The following is a 22,546-nucleotide window of genomic DNA, read 5'->3' as shown; positions in this document are numbered from 1 at the left end:
ACAGGGAGGTCATGTAAAGAACCTTAAGGCTAACTAATATGCCCGACTCTCCTGGAACACATTTTCTCTCCAACAGAACAGAGGAGTAATGTAATTTGTAGAATTCCTTACATCTGTGATTAAAGTGTTTTGGTATCCAAAGCCATTTACCATCCATATTGTCAGACCATGACATTCAACTACTTTTGGAGGAGATGATTCAGACATCATTGACTACATTGACCAGATCAGCAGTGCCTATAAAAAGGAGATTATCATGGCTTACTTAGGGGTGGACAACTACACTGCAGAAACCCATATTTAGCCAGACGAATTTCACCCAACATGTCTGTATTAGTCTGTAAGGGAAGTGTGCAACTTGTGCAGAAACATTTGAAGATATTTTAAATCAAGTAGTTTGCACACTGGCTGCACTATAGTGCATGTGATTCCATTTGGACAAGGAAATCACCCAAAGATTCCTCGTTATTTTGACCCCTACAGTGCATTCCTTGCCCCTCCAAGCAACGCTAGCTAACAGTGTCACATTTTAACCAAGCAATCCTATTCTACACCCCTGCTTTTCTGAAGGTTACTACTTAGTATACCAAACCTCAGGGCTATTTCCTGGACAGATTTTTAAAAGTTTAACATTCAGACTAAGATTAAGTGTAAGAATCAAAAACAGATGTTGTCTACCAACAACAATTTGCTTAAAGTAACCATTCTACATGAATGTATCAGAAATCTGATCAGCTGATTCTTTGGGGATTTTTTTTTTTTTTTTTTTTGAAATAGATAACAATTAGTTGTTTCCTACTCTTCTGCTATAGCCACAAGCAATATATTAAACAGTAATTTAACACTCATAATATTGGTGCAGTCCTTTGGTTTTAGGGTTTTTTTTCATTTTAAGTTTTGAGCATTATGTTTCATATAATATTTACCTTATTGCAAATAACTTTTGATTAACCACTGAATTTGAAGGAAACTTAAAAGTTAACAATCATCTGCAAACCTGGATGACAACAGAAGATGACACAACCTTGAAGTACCTTTTCTGGGTAGTTTTTCAAGACATTTAAGTAAGAGAAAAGCAAAGTAGTACTAGTTTTAACATACATTATATTACTGTGTGTATAGTTCTGTTTTCAAGTTTAGTATACTTGTAAGAGTTTTCCTCAGTCACATTGCAGACATTGTAACCTTTCACATGTCCAGAGTTGAAGATTTTATTTACCTTGAAAACGAAGTAATTTCCAGTGTGTACAGTCCTACTACTATACAGAAGGGAAATAAGGGATGTGTAATGACAATAATATGACTGTTCATGTCTACAATAACTAAGTCCTCCACGTAAAAATGAGTACTATTATAACTGTAAAGTGCTGGCATACTCTGGGGAAGTGGGGAGGCAGGAAAGATTTCAGGGGGGTTTACCAGGGACTTGTCATAAAGACTGAGTCTATAAATCAGGTGTCTGGACTATGTCTGATTTCCAAGGAATTCAGCAAAAATGCATTTATTAGCAACCTTAATTCTGAGTACTAAAGAGTACATGAATCATACTGCAAAAGGATGTTGTAGAAGTAAAGATAGTATCACTTATAGCATTCAGCAACAGAACTAACAGTTTACAGTTGCTAAAATGGTATTTGATTCAACTGCAGTTGACTGTAAAATAGAGAAATCAAATCAATGATGTATTTTGATAAAATACTATGAGAAATTTTTTGAGAAAGTATTTTAGAAGTCTTTTCATGTTACTAGCATTTTTAAGTATAAACTGCACTATAAATGAGTCCTGCTGAGGAGCTGAAATTTTTCTTTGTACAAAACGCAAATGATCAGAAGGAAAGACAGTTATAGACAAAATTTAGTCTGGTCTAATACACTTAAAGGGCATAATTATAGGAGAGCCTCTCCAAAAGCAGTGCTAACAAACCCCTAACATTTATGATTCAAAAGAATTTGTTTCTTTTTCAGAATTTGTATATGCATAAATCTCTGAAATTGCGCTAGTTTAAATACCTTTAAAATATCTTCTAAAGTTAAAATATAATTTTACTATGTTTAGTATATTTTATGTAATGAAAGTATTTTAGTTTATTTAAGTGACTTTTAAAGTTTTTACGGGGACGTATAGATTGAATTAAAAGACTAGAGCATTTTTAGAACAACCAATCTGGTTTTAATTTACCAATTTCAATTATCCATTCTGAAATCTTATCTGATGTAGAAGACTTTTAGAAACAATTATTTTGAAATTTAAATTAAATTAAAGAAATATGAAGCATAAGATGATGATTTTCCAGTTTATACTTATATTGGAGTTTTAAAAATTTGAGAAATATAAGAAAAAAATTTACGACAAGAGACTTCTTAAAAAAAGAATTATATACTAAATTAATAATCCATCATTAATGTGTGTAACCAGCTGGTTAGATGAGGGGAGAGCAGTGGATGTTGTCCACCTTGACTTCAGCAAGGCTTTTCACACTGTTTCCCATAACATCCTCCTACAGAAACTCAGGAAGTGTGGGTTAGATGAGTGGGCTGTGAAGTGGATTGAGAACAGGCTGAAAGGCAGAGCACAGAAGGTTGTCATCAGTGGCGCAGAATCCAGTTGGAGGTCTGTGGCTAGTGGTGTTCCCCAGGGCTCAGTACTGGCTCTAATCCAGTTCAACTTCTTCATCAATGACCTGGATGAGGGGACAGAGTGCCTCCTCAGCAAGTTTGCTGATGATACCAAGCTGGGAGGAGTGGCTGATACACCTGAGGGCTGTGCTGCCATTCAGAGAGACCTGGACAGGCTGGAGATTTGGGCAGAGAGGAACCTCATGAGGTTCAACAAGGGCAAGTGCAGAGTCCTGCACCCAGGGAGTGCACAAGTACAGGCTGGGGGCTGACCTGCTGGAAAGCAGCTCTGCAGAGAAGGACCTGGAAGTGCTGGTGGATGACAAGCTGACCATGAGCCAGCAATGTGCCCTTGTGGCCAAGAAGGCCAATCGTCTCCTGGGGTGCATTAGGAAGAGTGTTGCCAGCAGGTCAAGGGAGGTGATCCTGCCCCTCTGCTCAGCCCTGGGGAGGCCTCATCTCGAGTACTGTGTCCTGTTCTGGGCTCCCCAATACAAGAGAGACATAGAGCTACTGGAGAGAGTCCACCAGAGGGCTACAAAGATGATCAGAGGGCTGGAGCACCTGCCCTGTGAGGAACGGCTGCGAGAGCTGGGTCTGTTTAGCCTGGGGAAGAGAAGACTGAGGGGGGATCTTCTCAATGTGTACAAGTACCTGAAGGGAGGGTGTCAAGGGGATGGGGACAAACTCTTGTCAGTTGTCCCATGTGACAGGACAAGAGGCAATGGGCAGAAATGGAAGCACAGGAAGTTCTGCCTGAACGTGAGGAGGAATTTCTTCACTGCGAGAGTGACAGAGCACTGGCACAGGTTGCCCCGAGAGGTTGTGGAGTCTCCTGCTCTGGAGAATTTAACTCTGTTTGTTAAATTTAGCAGGATAAATAGAAAATATCAGATACACTGGATTACCTGTTGGTTGAGATCTGTATTATCAGGAATAATAGAAATAAAAGTAGGAATGTTTGGCTTTGAATACATAGTAAGGATTTTCTGATGCTTGAATAAAACACAATAAAGTTTTATGATGTGTTAATTTGCAGGACTAAATGTGTTTTGGTTGAGCTATTCTTATATGACAGCTCAGGGCTTCATTTGTTTTACACTGTGGTACGCTGCTCAGAAAACAGCATCTGTAACTGCATCCACGTGATCTTAAGGATTTTTATAAAATGCATTAAGTACCAAAAGATTCTGTAAATGTTGAGTATACCAATGTAAATGAATGACTATTAAAACCAGTGGGATAAAGGTACTTATGCATACAAGGGAGGTTTACATAAAATGAAAAGATAGACTATATTACTTGTATTATAAATGAGCACACCTAAGGAACAGCCCTTCACAGCTTTACTCAACATAACTTTGCATCTATGGACAACAGAGGAGTTCAATCTGAACTCATTTTTTTGTTGAAGTAAAACTGTAATTTTACTTAATAACCTTGGTGTAATTGGCTATCACACAACAGTTCAATTTTGTGATCTGCTAACTATTACTGCCTTACCAAGGACAAAAGATTCTAGCAGATTTAAATGATATAGTATACAAATACCTTTATTAAAGTACAGAAGGAGCAAATATTCTAGAAGAAATAAAATAATAACTACATTTCAATGTAATCATTTATACACTAAGCATTCTCAATTGGAGAGGATGCACTTTTGAAAAATCTGAGCTGAAAGTTCTTTAACCTCTCAAACGAGAAAGTACTCATCCACTCACACTTCAAATCTATAGCTCCTTTGAAATCTGGATCCATTCAATCTAATGTCTTCCTTTGGATAGATATGATGGCTACCTTTCTTTGGCAAGGAGTCAACACTGAGTGAATTTCAACTACAGATGGAAATTATTCAGAATGTTGCACTGAGCTCTAGCTCTAGCTGTGTATAATATAAGAAGGTTGAATATCCCTAGCTATGAGCATTTTACAAGCCTTCCTAAGTACTTAGGTCAAGTTCCTCAGAAAATAAAGGAAAACAAATATTAACAACATTATAAGTATCTACTTTTTACCAGTTCTTGAAATTATCCCCAAAAATTAAAAGGCACAAGCAAGATGTAAAATTTAAGAAACCTCAGAATTTAACAGTGATTTCACATTTTCACAGAAAGGTGATTTAGCCTAGAGAACTCTGATTTCAATTATTTAAATATGACAATATACAAATTCAGAAGATAGCCAGAGAATAAGCACTCATGTTAAAACATTGAAGATACTCTTTCTAAGAAGCAGAATTTACTTATTTAATCTTATCAATGACATTAGCATAATCAAAACTGTTTCTATTTCAAGGCCATTCCAAAACCTAGAACGACAAGAATAAACTATTTACAAAATAAGAAAAATATTTTAAAGAATGATACATTCAAAACACTTCTAAAACAAGATATGAAACTGACAAAAATTTTGGATGAGTCAACTCTTTTGATAATTGTCTAAATTGAGACTTAAATTACAATAGTCCATAAAAAAACTGACAATTTATTTTCTCTTAGAAGCCACATCTGTCACTTTATATACCAAGACACCTCAGAGCAAAAGAAAAAAACCTCACCTCATGAAGTAGTATGTATTCATGCAAAATTCAAGAATGACATACTTACACAATTGATTTTTCCAGTCTGCTTCCCTGCGATCCAACTATCTCTCCCAGAGTACAAAACATCTGTCCCAAAAAATCCTGAAAAGTAGTAACATCAAAAGCTCAGATTTCATATTTTGCATGGGAAAAAAATGGTTTCCTATTCACCTAGGCTTTTTATTAACCTAGAACACATCTATTGAACACCATATCTTAATAACTTAATTATGCAATAATGAATCGTAAAACAGACTCACTACATACATTTGGATTACATTTACAGAAGTAATCCTAATTTACACTAGATTACAATTACAGAAGTAATCCTAATTTACTATTTTTATTTTATCCTTGTCAAAAACAGAAATGAAATTGAAATGGAAAAAATTAAGCATTAGCAACATAACTACTTCTTTTCCAGACTACAGCATTTTAATAAATTTTTCTTTTGTGAAGAGATTCTACAGTGATTATACCATTTCTTAAAGGTTAATGATACTGACAGGAATTCAAGTCAGTGCAGGATCTATATTAATATGCTGGATTGACAACTACTGGCAAGCATTGCTTTAATGATCAACTATTTTTGTGTTTTATAATTATCTTATTAAAAATCAGACAATCTTCATATTCCATCTCCGTGCAGCAAAAGTACTATAAAAAAAAGATTATATTTTCAAGTCGTATGTATACTGAAGAAAACTGAACGTTGCAGTCCAACTCCTTATCTTGCAAGCAAGTAAAGCTTGCTAACTCTGCTCTTTCTAGCATCACTGCCAGTACTGGTAATGGTAGCTTGTGAGATTTGTTCACAGACAATAATGAGAATGAAGACACTATAATTTCTATACAGCACATGATAACTTTATGATACAGCATATAAAAGCAATATCAGCATAAGCTGTCCCTACTCTTCTCATACTACAGGCTGCTCATTCCCATCTCTTTGCCACCTTCCCAGCTGTGCTAGTTAGGGGTTCATATAGTGAATTGGATCTGATAACTAATCTCACCAAAGAGGAAAATAACGCTGCAAAAATACATCTTCTTAACTACGTCCTTTAACTGATCACATTCACAGTTTTGTTCTACTAAGGTGGGCAACATCTAGAAGCACTGGCACCCAAACTGTGGTGGAGTGACAACAACAGGCCACGAGACAGGAAATGTTTAGATAAGAGGCAACCTCTTGTTGCCCAACACTTCGCAGCATTGAACCACACAGCCCAAGGCAGAAAAGAGTATTCAGATTAATGTAAGTGCATCTTGCTTTGCTGGTAACTACTGTACAAGATTCACTGATCGGGACAAATGCACAAACATGCACTGTGGCAAAAAGTAAGTAAGTATTAACAGAGGTATCAAAAATGAAATTTAAGAACTTACTTTCTTAAAATGATGAGAAAAAATATTTGGTGAGGACTGTAAGATGCCTTAAGGAAATACAAGCATCAACAAAACAGAACTTCACAAATGCAGTGTGTATACACACACACACACACACACAGATATATAAATTAAACAAGGAGAGTAATACAACGTAAGTACTGAAGACTCCGCACTTCAGAAGGCTATAGTTTAGTGGGACTTGCAAATGCTTGACAACTCTGCTAGTGCTTCCACAAAGAGCAAGTTTTTTAAAATGGTTAAAATTCTTAAGAAAATACTCAGCTGCTCTTTCATTTTTAAAATCATCAGGCCTGATATATTCTGAAATATATTTTCCATATAGAAATCACATATTTAAACATTTCCTTTTTTCCCCATAGAACCTTATATTAGTTTATTGTAGAGTTCTACAACTAACACATTAAAGTTCCATAGTCCATTATTAATTCCAATTGTTTATTACTCGGCATCTAAAATGCAGAAAATACTCTAAAAATCTGGAAGTTGCAATGAATCTAGGTGTCTAAAGCAGCCGATTTTACTTCCTAGTCTTAAGGTTACTTCATACCTCCATTATTTCAATTGTTAATAATTTTGCCAAAATTCAGTCACTGAGACTGAAATTCTTCAGGTAAACTTTTTTTTTTTAATCCCTAGATTGTTCAACTATTAAATGAGACCGCTCAGTATTTCCAGTGGAATGGGTCAATGGCTACTTTCAGGGAGGGGCAAAGACCTTATTCCCCACCAGAGGACCCACACGTGAGCAGTCTAGCTGATCTATGCAAATACTGTTGGCCTGAAATGAATACAAGTAAAGCTCTGCTCACTTCCTACCTACTAATAGCACATTCTTAAGAGCTATGAGAGAAAGACGCAAGAATAATAGAATCAGTAAGGTTGGAAGGGACCTCTGGAGATCATCTAGTCCAACCTCCCCGCTCAGCAAGGTCACCTAGAGCATGTTAGACAGGGTTGCATCTAGGCAGCCCTTGAAGATCTCCAGAGAAGGAGACTCCACAACCTCTCTGGGCAATCTGTGCCAGGGCTCTGTCACTCTCACAGTGAAGAAATTCCTCCTCACATTCAGGCAGAACTTCCTGTGCTTCCATTTCTGCCCATTGCCTCTTGTCCTGTCACATGGGACAACTGACAAGAGTTTGTCCCCATCCCCCTGACACCCTCCCTTCAGGTACTTGTACACATTGAGAAGATCCCCCCTCAGTCTTCTCTTCCCCAGGCTAAACAGACCCAGCTCTCACAGCCGTTCCTCATAGGGCAGGTGCTCCAGCCCTCTGATCATCTTTGTAGCCCTACGCTGGGTCTTTCCAGTAGCTCCATGTCTCTCTTGTACTGGGGAGCCCAGAACTGGACACGGTACTCAAGATGAGGCCTCTCCAGGGCTGAGTAGAGAGGCAGGATCACCTCCCTTGACCTGCTGGCAACACTCTTCCTAATGCACCCTTCCTGGACACAAGGACACATTGCTAGCTTCCTAGTCTTCCTAATGCACCCCAGGATACCATTGGCTTTCTTGGCCACAAGGGCACAGCAAAACACGCAGCTCAATTAAACCTTCAAATAACCTAGATGAATTACTGTGGCTGAGGTAAACATTTCTAGCTACCCTCTTTTACAGGGTTCTCAGGGTCTTTTTCACTTCATGTTTATAATAGCACAATTTGGATGTCCTCAGCACAGAAACCTAATACTACATCAATTGTAGACTTCCTCCTACAGATGATGGAAAGAAATCAGTATTTTTTATATGAATGTCTAAAAAATCTTCCTTCCACACTTGAAGATTTCAACTAATTAGCACTGTTGAAAGAACAGGATCTAATGTGTTGGGATCTGGTTAGGCTGTATTAATGAAAACCTAATAGGCAAGTATCTAATTCAGGATCTACTTGAATAGTCTTTAAAAGGACACTGGCTTATTTTCTCATTGATTTGTTTTACCATAGACAGCAAGTTACTCAAATTTTCTATTCCTGTTCCACTAACCAAATAATGAAATCTAGGATATGTATTTATATATATAGCTGCACTTCCATATTAAGTAACTTACCTTGTATCTTTTTTCTCAAAACATTATCTTACATTTTTGTACTAGGATTTAAGTTTTGAGGAAAAAAGAAAAGAAGTAAGATAGATTAGTTACTATAGAAGTGCAAGCAACCCTGGGCAGAAGCCTAGGATGAGGCTTTATGCTTGTTGAAGACAGTATAGGAAGATCTTCTATTTCCACACTCTCCCAGGAAATGTTGTAGTTATTCAGAAGACCTTTCCATGATGACGGAGATGGAAGATAGTTTGCCATGGACTTTAAATCTTTACCGTGAGGATCTAACTGGAGATTAAAGACAAAAACCTGTAACATATAAATCTGAAGCACCTGTACACAATGTTCCTCCCATTATCTTCTTTACCTATGCTCCAAATTCTTAGAGGTTCTCCTCCCCTAACCTCCCTGTATTTATTAATAAAACTTTCATACTCAGAAACTTCTAAATTGTACCCTAGTGTCTCTAAATTTAAAGTTACCATTTAACAGTTTTCACTTTAAGATGTCACAAGCATGTAAGATTTCTATATATATGAATCTGAACACAAACAAAAGCTGTTTTACAGTTTCTAGGGCACAGAGAACCATCCATAAGGTGCAGTTTATTAAATATCTAAAAAGGTACAAACGTCAAAAAAAATGCATGTGCTTAATATGCCCTTTACAGGAGGAACATTCCATTAAAATTACACTCGTGAGCGCTATGTATGTTAATAAGCACTGCATAATCTGCATTTGTCTCTATGTATCTGATATTACTTATAGTCAAAAGAAAATAAACAGATTTAGAAAAGTACAAGCATTTCAGCACAAGAAATTGTAGTAACCAGAAAACACTTACATGTTTTGACAGGTTAGGACTCTTCGAATCAACATCATAGCTTAAAAAAAAAAAAAAAAGAAAGTTATATCAGAGTTTCCAGATGACAAAGCTGAGGCCAACATAAGAAAAAATCAAATCTATTCAATTGACAGAAAAAAAGATACATGAATATAAGCTGCACCAGTAAAGAACGGAAATTACATTATCACAGATTAGAGGCTCACTTTTCACTAGCTAACTGAAATATTTTCTACAAAGTACAGGCTAATTAGAAAAAGTATTGTTATGTTCCAGGTTGAACAAGGCAAACAGAAAAAAAAAAAAAAAAAAGCCAGGACAAAATAGAACACAACATTCAACCAATTAATTTCTAAATTTCTGAATTTTTAAATTAATCTTTTTAACAGAAGTTAAACTAACCTGTGAATTATTTTGTTAGATGATTTTGCAATAGTTCGATTAATTATCTGGTAATAAACCACACTGTTTTTTAGCAACACTCTGACTCATTCTTTTCAGTTCTTTATCACAATCTCTTTCTTCCTCCAACTAGAAAATGTCATTGATTTCTTTCTAATACTCAGTCAGATTAAAAAAAAAAAAAAGATTCTGTGAATTAAAACTAAATGCAAAAAATATTTAATCTTGACCCTATCTTAATGAAAGATAAATGCAATAATGTAAGACGAAAATATTGCTTTCACTAATTTGACCAGTCTATATAATACAACACAAAAAGTAAATAAAGATACTTTAAAAGTAACATGTTTGGCTATTTAATTCAACTGCATAGCTCTTAGCAGTGACCAATAAGTCAACACTTAGCATTTCTGTCATTTATTGCAAGACAATGATTTACTAGAGGGCCTTTGTTTAGTGTAGGTTGGCTGTGTAGTGTAGCTGTAATACTGTCAAACTTGTCCAAACCCAAACCTCAGCAAAATTTATTGAAGGTATTCCCAAACTAAAATTTATGAAAAGTTATCAGAAAATCCCCAGTAATATTTCTATCAAATCTTAAAACTCAGATTCAATACCAGCAACCAAGTTGAAAAAGTATTTCCAGTCTTCATCTCAGTCTTTACTGTGTGTTTACTGTGTTTACTGTGTTTGGTTGTGTTTATACAACTGTTTGTTGGGATGCACTGTGGCCTGGATCAGAAATCAAAAGGATGGGAATACCATAAAGCAGTTGCCCAGAACAATGCATCATTAAAACCCTAGCCTGGATGTGGGGTGTAATACAGTCCAACAAGTTTTGGAAACAGCCAAAATGTAAACCAAAAAATGTAACCCAAAATATGAAAGTCATTAACTGATGAGTTTAAAAAAAAAAAAAAAAGGCAAAAAAGCATATGGTCTGATGAAACTAAACAGAAAAAAAAGTAGTAATTGACCTGAGGGCTAGCTAAAATGAAGAGCTACTTCATAGACAAAATTGGTAATAAACCAACAGATATAAGCAGAAAGGCGACTGAGATACTCAGGGCTGTAAAGTGCATGAAGGGACTTATGCTCATTTATCAGTACCTTCGAAGACCAAAAATCAGAATTTGGTAAGAGACTTGCCTTTTTCTTGTTTCTTGCCAAAACCCAAGAATAGGAATCATTTGAGAACTTTCTCTTTGAAAAGTAACACTTTGGTCACCTGTCGTATACTATTTTGCTGAGGAATTTAAGAAAAGTAAACTTTCTAATGACGTATTGTTCTTGATCTAAATCAAAGCTTTAATCAATGATCAGTCATATGACAGTCATATTTTTAACTCTGAATTCCACAATATTTCATTCCATAATTTTCATTTCTGATCTTCTATCATAATTAAAGGGCTCTGAAGCAAATTCACAGACTTTGGTAATAAGGTCACATGCAGGCAGAATGAACTTGTTATTCAGCTTTCAGTTCAGAACAGGCTTGTGTCCAGGTAAACTGGAACAGTAGCAGAAAACATTCAGATCTGCCTGATATGTACAAAGTAACTTTGATGTTTACAGTTTTTTGTAAATAAAGAGTCCTATTTCTCTGAATACAGGAAGAATCAAAGATTGTATTTCTGCTCCCACATACAAGTTCTTTTCAGATAGCACTTATCCAGAAGTTCTTCACAGACCTTCCTTGCCTTGCCTATACTAAGCTTAGCTTTCTCTTTTTAATTCATTTCTTTTGCTTCTCTTCTTTCACACTGTCTCCTCCCATAACATACATGCACAACATATGAAGAGGAAGAGAATCAAATCAAGATTCCTATACAGCCCCAGATGTGTCTTTGTTTCAGAAATGCTTTACCTACACTCTGAAAAGAAACTTTTACTTCATAAACTGACTAGGTATCACTTAAATTTATTTTAAATGACAGTCAACAGTTACACTCAGCAGATTCAATAACATTATGGTAAACTCTAAGAATCAAAAATAAAACTTGCACCACGCTTCCATGGTGAAGATAAAAGCAGTTGTACTTGTCTATCTAGGAGCAGCCTGTAAACTATCTTGGCATCAAGTAAATCATTTTGCCCTGGAAATAGTTCAAGTCTAGATGGAAAACAGTTGGCTAGCTGTGTACTGAATACAATGTATCACTTTCTCTCACACATCCCTCCAACACTTGTTAACATAGGTAGGGCTGTGGCATGCAATACAAAAGGCACTCAAATCTAGAAAAAATGGATCGTAATTTTTTTTTTGTCTCCACAATATAGGAAATGCTGCCATTCAAGATTATTTCTGTCTAACCTGTCAGCAACTTAAAATAAAATCAGTAACATTGCTAAGACATGTTTAAGACCACCAGCATATTTTTTCTTCCATTACGGGAAACATCATCAATATTGTGACCATGGAAATTTTTACATTACATCCTGCTTAATACAGAGATAGATTTGTTTTTCAGAAACTCTGGAAAAAAATTAATAGACTGTCAGAGCTGCTGTGAAGCAACTACTAGGTAAGTAAATGCCAGAATGGGACTAAAGCCTAGAAGATTTAAAAATGTCTTAACCACTAACTTGCTAGGAGATTTTAGACAAATGATGAAGTCTTTCTCCATCTCTTTTCCTATCTACAAAACAGAAGTACTATGTCCTGTGTCCTGTTCTGGGCTCCCCAGTACAAGAGAGACATGGAGCTACTGGAGAGAGTCCACCAGAGGGCTACAAAGATGATCAAGAGGGCTGGAGCACCTACCCTATGAGGAACAGCTGTGAGAGCTGGGCCTGTTCAGCCTGGGGAAGAGAAGACTGAGGGGGGATCTTCTCAATGTGTATAAGTACCTGAAGGGAGGGTGTCAGGGGGATGGGGACAAACTCTTGTCAGTTGTCCCATGTGACAGGACAAGAGGCAATGGGCAGAAATGGAAGCACAGGAAGTTCCGCCTGAATGTGAGGAGGAATTTCTTCACTGTGAGAGTGATGGAGCCCTGGAACAGGTTGCCCAGAGAGGTTGTGGAGTCTCCTTCTCTGGAGATACTAAAAACCCGCCTAGATGCAACCCTGTCTAACATGCTCTACTTCCCTGCTTGCGCAGGGACTAGATGATCTCCAGAGGTCCCACCCAACCTCCACTATTCTGTGATTCTGTGCAAGTGCAATAAATGCAGTTTCTATTTGAAGGCAAACTTGTAAGAAAAATTTAAAGTTGAGAAGGGACATTACTACAGAATATTCCTATTACAACCACCACCTGAGTAAGATTTGTGGCAGTTCCCTAAAGCATATCAGATCTCAGTCTTTATGATTACAACATATAGGAAAGCAGACTACAACATATCTTCCTTGATATATTGATTTTGTAAGTAAATCATCCTTGTAAACCTTTCTGAAGAACCAATCAAGTAAAAGAAACAAACATGAGGGCAGAAACCAGAAGAACACAAAATAAAGATTGGCAAAATTCACTTTAAAGCCCATCTTGCAAAGAAAATGTAAATAAATAGGGTTCTTCAACTAAAAAGAGCATCCGAATGCCACTGTACATAGGATAGAGAGTAAAGAATTCCAGAACGACTTCAGGAGTCAATGTTTTTACTTTCATTTTCTGTAAGGGTTATTCATGCTCTCTCCCCTAGGGCAAAGTTAGGAAGAATTATTAATAAAAAGAAGGATGTAAAACAAACAAACAAAAAAACCCAAAGAAACCAAGACATGCTTGATTATTCCAAAAACTGGAATAATAAGAATAGGGTGAAAGGTAATAGAGGACATTCCAGGTGACCTGGTGAGTGGACTCTCAGTTCTATTTTCCATTGTATAAAGTGGAAATGAAACCATTTCCACCAACATAATAGACATGAGTATATTTGGAATAATGCCAAAAGTCATCCACTTCTAGAACAAATGTTTTCATTTTTAAATCTTAAAATTCAATATGCTTAAAACTACACTGCCATTATTTTAGTAAAGAAAATTTTGACTCTGCATTACATGTACAGTATTTTATTTTTGGACAGTTTATTCATGCTTATTTAACTGACTTTGCTGCAAGAACTTATTAACATTTCTAGGTTTCTAAATACTTCCTGTTTGTATGTGTATGATTGTACTTTGACTAGATAATGTCTATCGATTTCTTAAAACTCAGTTAATATCATGTTACATATTTCAGAGGAAGCAATGTTAAATCAATCGTGCATTTATTCCATGTCAACAAATACTATCTCTTTTGAGTTAACTTTGTGCTTGAAGAAAATTAGTAAGTTTATAAATGCCTTAATATTAGAATCAAAGATAGTTAACTCACAAATCAAATCGCAGATTCTCTCTTTCTTCAAAGAAGTAGTCCATTATAAATTTTCTCACAAAATCTGGATTTAAAGTATTATCAATTACTTCTGTTCTTCCAAACTGTAAAAGAAAAATATTGATTTAAGTCAAGTACTATAATGTATTATAATAAATTACTTAAGTATATCACAGAAAACAGCAATATGTGAGATATGAAAGAGCCTGTGAAAGTTTCTCCTAAATGTCATAAGAGAAATGACTGTGTTCACATGAATACACCAGTTATTTGTGGATGCAGACAGACTGGTAGAAGTCCAAGTATTTCAATATGAAGAGCAGTGCATGCCCTATACCATATGATATAATCTGTATAAACATCAGCTCCTGCAGTGTTTCATAATCCACAAATATTTGGGGAAAAAAAATCAGCAGCACAAAAATCCACTCTTTCCTCAAAGAACAATACCAAGCAAAAACATACACAGGAGTAGCTGATACACCTGAGGGCTGTGCTGCCATTCAGAGAGACCTGGACAGGCTAGAGAGTTGGGCAGAGAGGAACCTCATGAGGTTCAACAAGGGCAAGTGCAGAGTCCTGCACCCAGGGAGGAATAACTGCGTGCACAAGTACAGGCTGGGGGCTGACCTGCTGGAAAGCAGCTCTGCAGAGAAGGACCTGGGAGTGCTGGTGGATGACAAGCTGACCATGAGCCAGCAATGTGCCCTTGTGGCCAAGAAAGCCAGTGGTATCCTGGGGTTCATCAGGAAGAGTGTTGCCAGCAGGTCGGGGAGGTGATCCTGCCCCTCTACTCAGCCCTGGGGAGGCCTCATCTCGAGTACTGTGTCCTGTTCTGGGCTCCCCAGTACAAGAGAGACATGGAGCTACTGGAGAGAGTCCACCAGAGGGCTACAAAGATGATCAGAGGGCTGGAGCACCTACCCTATGAGGAACGGCTGCGAGAGCTGGGTCTGTTTAGCCTGGGGAAGAGAAGACTGAGGGGGGATCTTCTCAATGTGTACAAGTACCTGAAGGGAGGGTGTCAAGGGGATGGGGACAAACTCTTGTCAGTTGTCCCATGTGACAGGACAAGAGGCAATGGGCAGAAATGGAAGCACAGGAAGTTCCGCCTGACCGTGAGGGGGAATTTTTTTACTGTGAGAGTGACGGAGCCCTGGCACAGGTTGCCCAGAGAGGTTGTGGAGTCTCCTTCTCTGGAGATCTTCAAGGGCTGCCTAGATGCAACCCTGTCTAACATGCTCTAGGTGACCCTACTTGAGCAGGGAGGTTGGACTAGATGATTTCTAGAGGTCCCTTCCAACCTTATTGATTGTATGATTCTATGATTCCATATACTGCTTAATTCAGACAGCTTTGAATACACTTAGAGAGAATAGTCCTTCCATTACAAGTGCATCAATTCTTGCATTACCCAGCTCTTATTTCACCCCAGTTCAGCTTTCGTCACCTTTTTTTTTCCTGAACTTTCTGTAAAATACAGTTTTTTCTTGGTCTTTACAGGCCTTGGCTGCCCACCTCTTCATTGACACGACTAATTAAATCAGTAAACAAAGATAAAGAAAAGGTAGTTATTTTCTTGCAACTGGAGGTTTTTGAGATGCATCTTCTAAAAAAGTACACATTCACACTACGGATGCGAACATTAATATAACCTATACAGAGCTCCTAAGCCTCAGATAGGAGCCACCTCCTTATATCCCAACCCCTGTGTACTTACATATATATATGGTATGAAAGGACACTTGACACTTCCTCTCAAAATTCAGGCATTTCCTTTCATTGGTCAATTCTTACTAATATAAAATGGTAAAGAACTGCAAACACATTATTTGTGTCTTTGAAAGAGGCTCTAATACTGTCAGTAAACTTCTTTTCTCCTCGAAATGATTGTGCGTACATGCATTCAAACTGCAAGGGACTCCAAGCACCATTCACTTATACAGGTCCTCTGGAGAAGTGGGACTGAACCTAAGAGGATGAATTCTTTGCCAAAAGCAACTACCCATCCAAAGGTCTCAGGCATAATAAAACGTTCAACAAATGTATTAGCAGATCTTCAAGATACAGCTCTGTGACATCTCAGAAACAAGAACAATCCTCACAAGTGATATAACAGTGATTTGTAGCTTTAAAGAGTATGCTCAGATCCTGCAGGGTACCTTCACTCTCTCTATTCTGTGAGATGTTCTACTGCAATCTACAGTTAACTGGGACAGTCTTTTTCAGAAATCTCCATATCCCAGCACTTCCTATAAAAGATAGAGGAGCAAAACTATCTTCCTAATGAACCACATACTCTCCAAATAAAAAGACAAAGTTTAACATACAGTGTCAATAGCATTTTGATGATAATTTACCTGATTTGTTAAAACAATTATTTCCTGATCTCACCAGAACTTTGACATGTCCTGCAAGAAGGCTTCTGAATATGTCCTAAAACACAACTTCTTTAGAAAAGAGGAACACTCATTAGCAATCACTACATTTCTTAAACTCTCCTAAGCCAAAACAACTGCCATGAAGGAGGTAAGCGCCTCCTCACCACAGAAGTGGAGAGAAGAAATGTCCTGAAGTTTTCCAGAGTGAAGGAGAGATTGAACACTTGAAAAAAATTCCCTGAATCTCTCAAGAGAGGTCTAGTATTGGGTGCACAGGATGTTGGGAACAGATCAGAACATGAACAAATAATTTGATCCTTATAGTTTGTTTAGAATGAAAAGGCCAGTCTCTTGAGAAATGGCTCAAAGCATTCTCTGGAGCCTTCAAATAAAGTTGGCAGTCAAACTGCTACAAAAACACTCTCTTGTACCAGGCTCATAACTATAACGTCCAAGTCTTAATGAGTAAGAAACCCCTGCAGCAATAGAAAGTTGGTCTTTATAAGGAAATACCTGTAGCTGGAACACTTGCCTGGACTAGATGTTCTTTTCTTTGAAGAGAAGCCTTCATATCTTTAAATACATTCATTGTCTCCATTCAAATAAATGTCAATATCCATAAAGAAAATCGTCCAGTATCAGCTGCAGGCTTTATAGCATTCAGAAGTACTGGAGCCAGGAAAAAATGGAAACTCAAACAGATCATGAAATGAAATATGCAGCAGTTTCTACAGTATTTAGTACTATCTGAAGGTATGCTCTGAAAGTGAGGAGTCAGTCTTTCATGGCCAATAAACAGCAGTTTATCAAACCAGAGATGAGAAATGAGAACAATGAGGTTACAAGAACTATCCATTTTGCAATTCTGAGCAGGAACATATCTCATGTGTGTATTTACTTCCTCAAGTGTTCCATTTCTGCATTTGCACTTTTACAGCAAGCTGACCAAATTCTCTCAAACACTGGAATCAGCTGCATAAAATGGAGATTTACCCTTACTACTGAAATCCGATGAACATTAGTCTATTATAGGAGCAAAGGATCCAGAATCTTCCAAAAAACTGTACTAGCTCATAAGATGACTGCATTGTAATTGGCAAAGCTTCTTGATGCACAGCAGGTTAAGTGAAGAATAGCTATTAAGTTCTGGGCAACTCCAAAGCTATGGCAAATACAACCAGATGGACACCTATAAAGATATCCATGAAAGTATTTCAGATCCTGTGCGGATTTAAATAGCATATTATTGTGGGAGACTCCCTCATCACTAGGCATGAAAAGAATGGTTACTAAAATTAAATAAATCCTCAGATTAGGACAAGTTTGAAGGAGAACAAGAGGATCTTTGATCATATGGGGCCTACTTCTAATTATACGGACAACAGAGAAACACAGAAACACCGGGAGCTGTCATCTAAAAATGTTTACTTTCTGAAGCCAAAGAAGTCATCTGAATGGAAAGGCACAAACCCAAAATGGCTAAGTGATCTCAGAGGATCAACTTGTCAAAAGACTCCGTTTACACATACTTCTGAAGCCAAGGCTTGACACCTTGATAAGCTTGATAAGATCATTTTATGAAGATGTGATTCTTCTTGAAATAACACAGGCAGTTTATGCAACACAAGGAAATACTCGATTTTGGAAAAAGCCATTCAGAGAAAAAGAAAAATTATGGCTAAGAAGCAGAGAAAAATACAAAACAGTTGAAGTTGGAAGAGGTGTCTGGGGATTATCTAGCCTAAGCCCCATGAGCAAAGGTGGGTCAGTTAAAGCAGGTTACTCAGGATTTTGTCCATTTTGAGTACAGGTTTTGAGTACATCCAAAGATGCATCCAAGACTCCACAATCTTTCTGAGCAATCTGTTCCAGTGTTTGATCACCCTCAGAGCAAATAAGTTTATTCTTATGTTTTAAGTGGAAGTTCCTATATTTCAGTTTGTGTCTATTCCCTCTTGTTCTTCCACTGGATTCCACTGAGTCTGCCTCTTGTCTTCTTTACACCTTTCCATTAGGTATTTATACATATTGACATGATCTCCCTGAGCCTTCTCTTCTCTAGGCAAAATAATCCCAGCCCTCCCAGCCTCTGCTCATGTGACAGATGCTCCAAGCCCCTAATCATCTTAGTGGCCTTTCACTGGACCTGCTCCAATATGTCCATGCCTTTCATGTACTGAGGAGCTTAGAACTGGATGTAGCACTACATACGTGGCCTCACTTGTAGGCCACAGGGACCCTAAAAAGAAATGGTTAGCAGGTTGGAGCACATCTCATGTGGAACAGCTGACAGAGCTAAGTTTCTTCAGCTTGGGGAATAGAAGGCTTAGAGATGATCTATTGCAGTCTTACAAGACAGCCAGATTCTTCTCAGATCATTCAACAAAAGGACAGGATGCAACAGTCACAAGTTACAAAAAGTTTCAATAAGGTGAATTATGACAGGATATAGGGAAACATTCTTCCACAACGAGTGGTTAAGTCCTGGAGTGAGTCACCAAAAAGTTGTACAATCTTTGCCCTCAGACAGTTTCAAACATCAGCAGGGCCTTGAGGCTCTGACTTTGAAGATGGTCTTGCTTGGATCAAGAAGCTGGACTAGACATGTCAGATGAACACGTGGCTGGGCAACCCAGAGCTCCTTTCTACTTAAAGTATTCCATCTTCATGACATTTTAAAAAATTTTTTAGTTCAATTAAAAATAGAATTATGTATGGACTTGAAGAAAAGGTTACATCAAAAAGTGTATTAATTAGCTATAAAATGTCAAAGTTTTAACTATTAAAAACAACTAAATGTCGTAAATGATAGCCTGCATTTTTTCAGAAACAGTGTTTCACTTAAAATTATAAACAAGTTACACTTGGAAAATCTTTTGGCCTTGACTTAAAGTGCATGACAAAAGCCTATCAGTAGAAGAAGATAAAAAGGCAGTATTTTGATGATTAAATCAGACTGAGACCAGAGAAGGCCTAACAGAATGTCTGTTACGTTCCTACCTTTATCTCTGACCAGTTAGGCTAAAATTGTTATAAAACTCAAGAGATTTAACTGTGCCACTGAGTTCACTTATTATTTTAATAGGCTTTTTTTAAAATCAAGGCTTCAGTCTGTGGCTCTGTTTACTCTTTTCCAATGGCTATGCAAATGGTTCCTTCACATTGAACAAATATAACCACATATCTTATTACCAAATTACTATTAAAATTTATCTTACAGATGATTTACTAAAATGCTGGCACTAAAAAGCACCAGTCTGCATTTCCAGATAATCTAAACAACACCTTTTAAAATCTAGTTTCCCAATTAACTATAGCCTTTTTAAAGCAGAACAGGTTATTTCTATAATCCAGTCAGTTATGACTAATAACATAGCTGCTAATTAATTAGTTCTCCTCATGGCCTAATTTCTCCCACTAACAGTTGTGTAAAGCTAAAATCTTAACTTGGCCAATAAGCAAGTATCTTTAAAAATGTCATTCAAAAGAGTAACAGAATTAATTTAATTATTTAAAGGACAATACATATTCAACACAGAAAATCAAAAAATAAATCCATTTTTTACATTTCTCAAGACACAGAATCTTTGTCATCTTGTAAGTTCTCCTGGTAGAAGTTTGTTTGTTTGTTTGTTTAATTTAGTTATTTGAATTTCCTAGCATCTCAATCTGGTTACCCAGCCTAAGGGGCTATTGAGTTACATGAGGAAAGTCATAACCTTCATCTTAACATCAGAGTTCAAAAGGATTAGGAAGTCAGATGAGTGCAATATCTGTTCTGTACCTCTCAATTAGAAGAGGCAAAGTAACTGTTTTAATAATGAAGGTCTAGCCAAGCATTTTCCCGCAGGAATTCCCTGAATCAGTTTTTTGCTTCAATTTTATGCCTGTGACTAAACTAAAGAATACATTTTAGTATGCCATCATATCTTACTTTTTAAAATCCGCAACGTTCCACCACAACTGCAATCAAGTTGTTCCAATAATTGGTTACCCTAATTCTGAAAAATATGTCCCCTGTTTCTGGCTTGATTTTATCTCAGTTCTTTTTCCATCTTTTTGGTCTTTTCATATCTTTGTTAGACAGAAATATTTTCCATTATGAAATTTATGTTATTAGTATTGCTATTTATAACTGATCACAATTATCCTTAATCTCTCTTTCATCAGGCAAATAATTTGAGCTTAAGTTTTTCAGTATAGAGTACGTTATCCAACCCTTTCATGATTTTTCTCTCTAGTTTTTTGACTTTTAAACACCTTTTTTGAAACGGTCAGAATAATCAGAATAGTCAGAACCTAGATTTCTGTTAACAGTTCTAGCAAACTGAAGAACAGGAATGGTTTAAGCTAACATTAAGTTCTCAGCTGTGATCTAGACTTCCCAAAATTCTTTACGAAATTGCAGGTAACACTCTCCCTTGAAAGCTCGAAAGCTCACTGCATGAGGTTGTATGAACACACAACAAAAGGTAAGTCTAGTTTCAAAGTTTATAACCTAGGTGCACTACAAGTGAACAGAACAAATAGGAGAGTTGAATTGTGGGAGAAGAAATGCAGTAACAATAACACGAGTTTTTCTATCATAATGATCAGTAGTCTTAAATCACCAGAATTCCAGAGCCTACAAGGAAACAAACGAAAGATCCAAGACTGATCAGCCCACTGTTGAAAAACTATAGTCATAAAGTATACTGCAGTGTGTTTAACCCAGAAGTAATGTTTTTAATATATAAACTCATTCTAATTAGCAGAAAAACAATAATATTTCTCGAATACACAAATGCAGGCATACTCATGAGATATGCATTACATGTACAAATTATGATTTCTAAGCAACCATTTTTAACAGAGAGTTCTACAATCATAAGTACATAAAAACCAGAAAGGATTCCTCAACCTCCTGTGCTTTCCCTTTTTCCATTAACTCCTTTCCTTGAAAGGAAACATGACTTCCTTGAAAGATGATGACTTCTTATATTCCAAATAGCTTAATTCCCCTCAAACAGTTAATTCCTTCAAGAAATCTAACAGCGAAAGCTTTCCCCTGGACTGAATATCAAGCAACAGCAAGGTTTATTCTTTCTTCACAAGTGGGACAGTACAGGCTTCTCCAGTACTCTCTATTCTCTGCTTCTCTGTACTGAAACTTTTTATACTGGACTACTACAAACTATATTGCTACTTAGGCCATGTTCCTGTGCTAAAGAACATAAAAGCTCACTGTCTCACAGCAACTTTGACCAGTACTCTTAAAAAAATAAAATAAACCTCAATAAATGTGGATTATCATCTAGCAACTGGTACAAGTTCTACTGAAGAGTGTAATCATCAGACACGTAAGTTCTCACATTGAGCAAAAACAACAAATAACTTAGGTAAAAAAGAGATCATCTTGAGGATCAGATTATGAATACCCCTCAGGAATTCTCTGGACACAAGGGAGAAAGTCTGGAGAAAGGAAGACTTAACTTGGTCAAGAAGGATCGGATTAGAGATCATTTAGGTAAATTTGACAGCCACAAGCCCATGGACCCCTATAGGATGCACATACGAGTGCCAAGGGAGCTTGCGGACATCACTGTTAGGCCAATCTCAATCACCTCTGAAAGGACATGGCAAACAAGAGAGGTGCCTGAGGACTCGAAGAAAGTCAATGTCACTCCAGCCTTCAAAAAGGGCAAGAAAGAGGACCCAGGCAACTCTAGGTCAGTCAGCCTCACCTCCATCCCTGGAAAGGTGATGCCATCTCTAAGCATCTGAAAGATAAGAAGGTGATCGGGAGTACTCAGCATGGATTTACCAAGGGAAAAATCATGCTTAACCAATCTGATAGCCTCCTATGATAGCATGACTGGCTGGGTAGATGAGGGGAGAGCAGTGGATGTTGTCCACCTTGACTTCAGCAAGGCTTTTCACACTGTTTCCCATAACATCCTCCTAGAGAAGC

General features: G+C 37.1%; 1 protein-coding gene across 1 annotated transcript in view; it reads right to left on the bottom strand.

Annotated features, from left to right (window-relative positions):
• CPNE8 (copine 8) overlaps positions 1-22,546 on the bottom strand; it is a 109,028-nt gene that overhangs the window by 60,877 nt on the left and 25,605 nt on the right. Inside the window, exons 4-6 of the mRNA XM_062599474.1 lie at positions 14,216-14,319; positions 9,499-9,538; positions 5,223-5,299 (exon numbers count right to left, since the gene is read on the bottom strand). Of these exons, the coding sequence (XP_062455458.1) occupies positions 5,223-5,299; positions 9,499-9,538; positions 14,216-14,319 (221 nt within the window). The remainder of the gene's footprint in view (positions 1-5,222; positions 5,300-9,498; positions 9,539-14,215; positions 14,320-22,546) is intronic.

This window comes from Rhea pennata, chromosome 1 (assembly GCF_028389875.1).
Source record: "Rhea pennata isolate bPtePen1 chromosome 1, bPtePen1.pri, whole genome shotgun sequence".
Lineage (NCBI taxonomy): Eukaryota > Metazoa > Chordata > Aves > Rheiformes > Rheidae > Rhea > Rhea pennata.
Note: the sequence above shows the minus strand (reverse complement) of the source record. Positions and strands in the feature narration are given on the sequence as shown.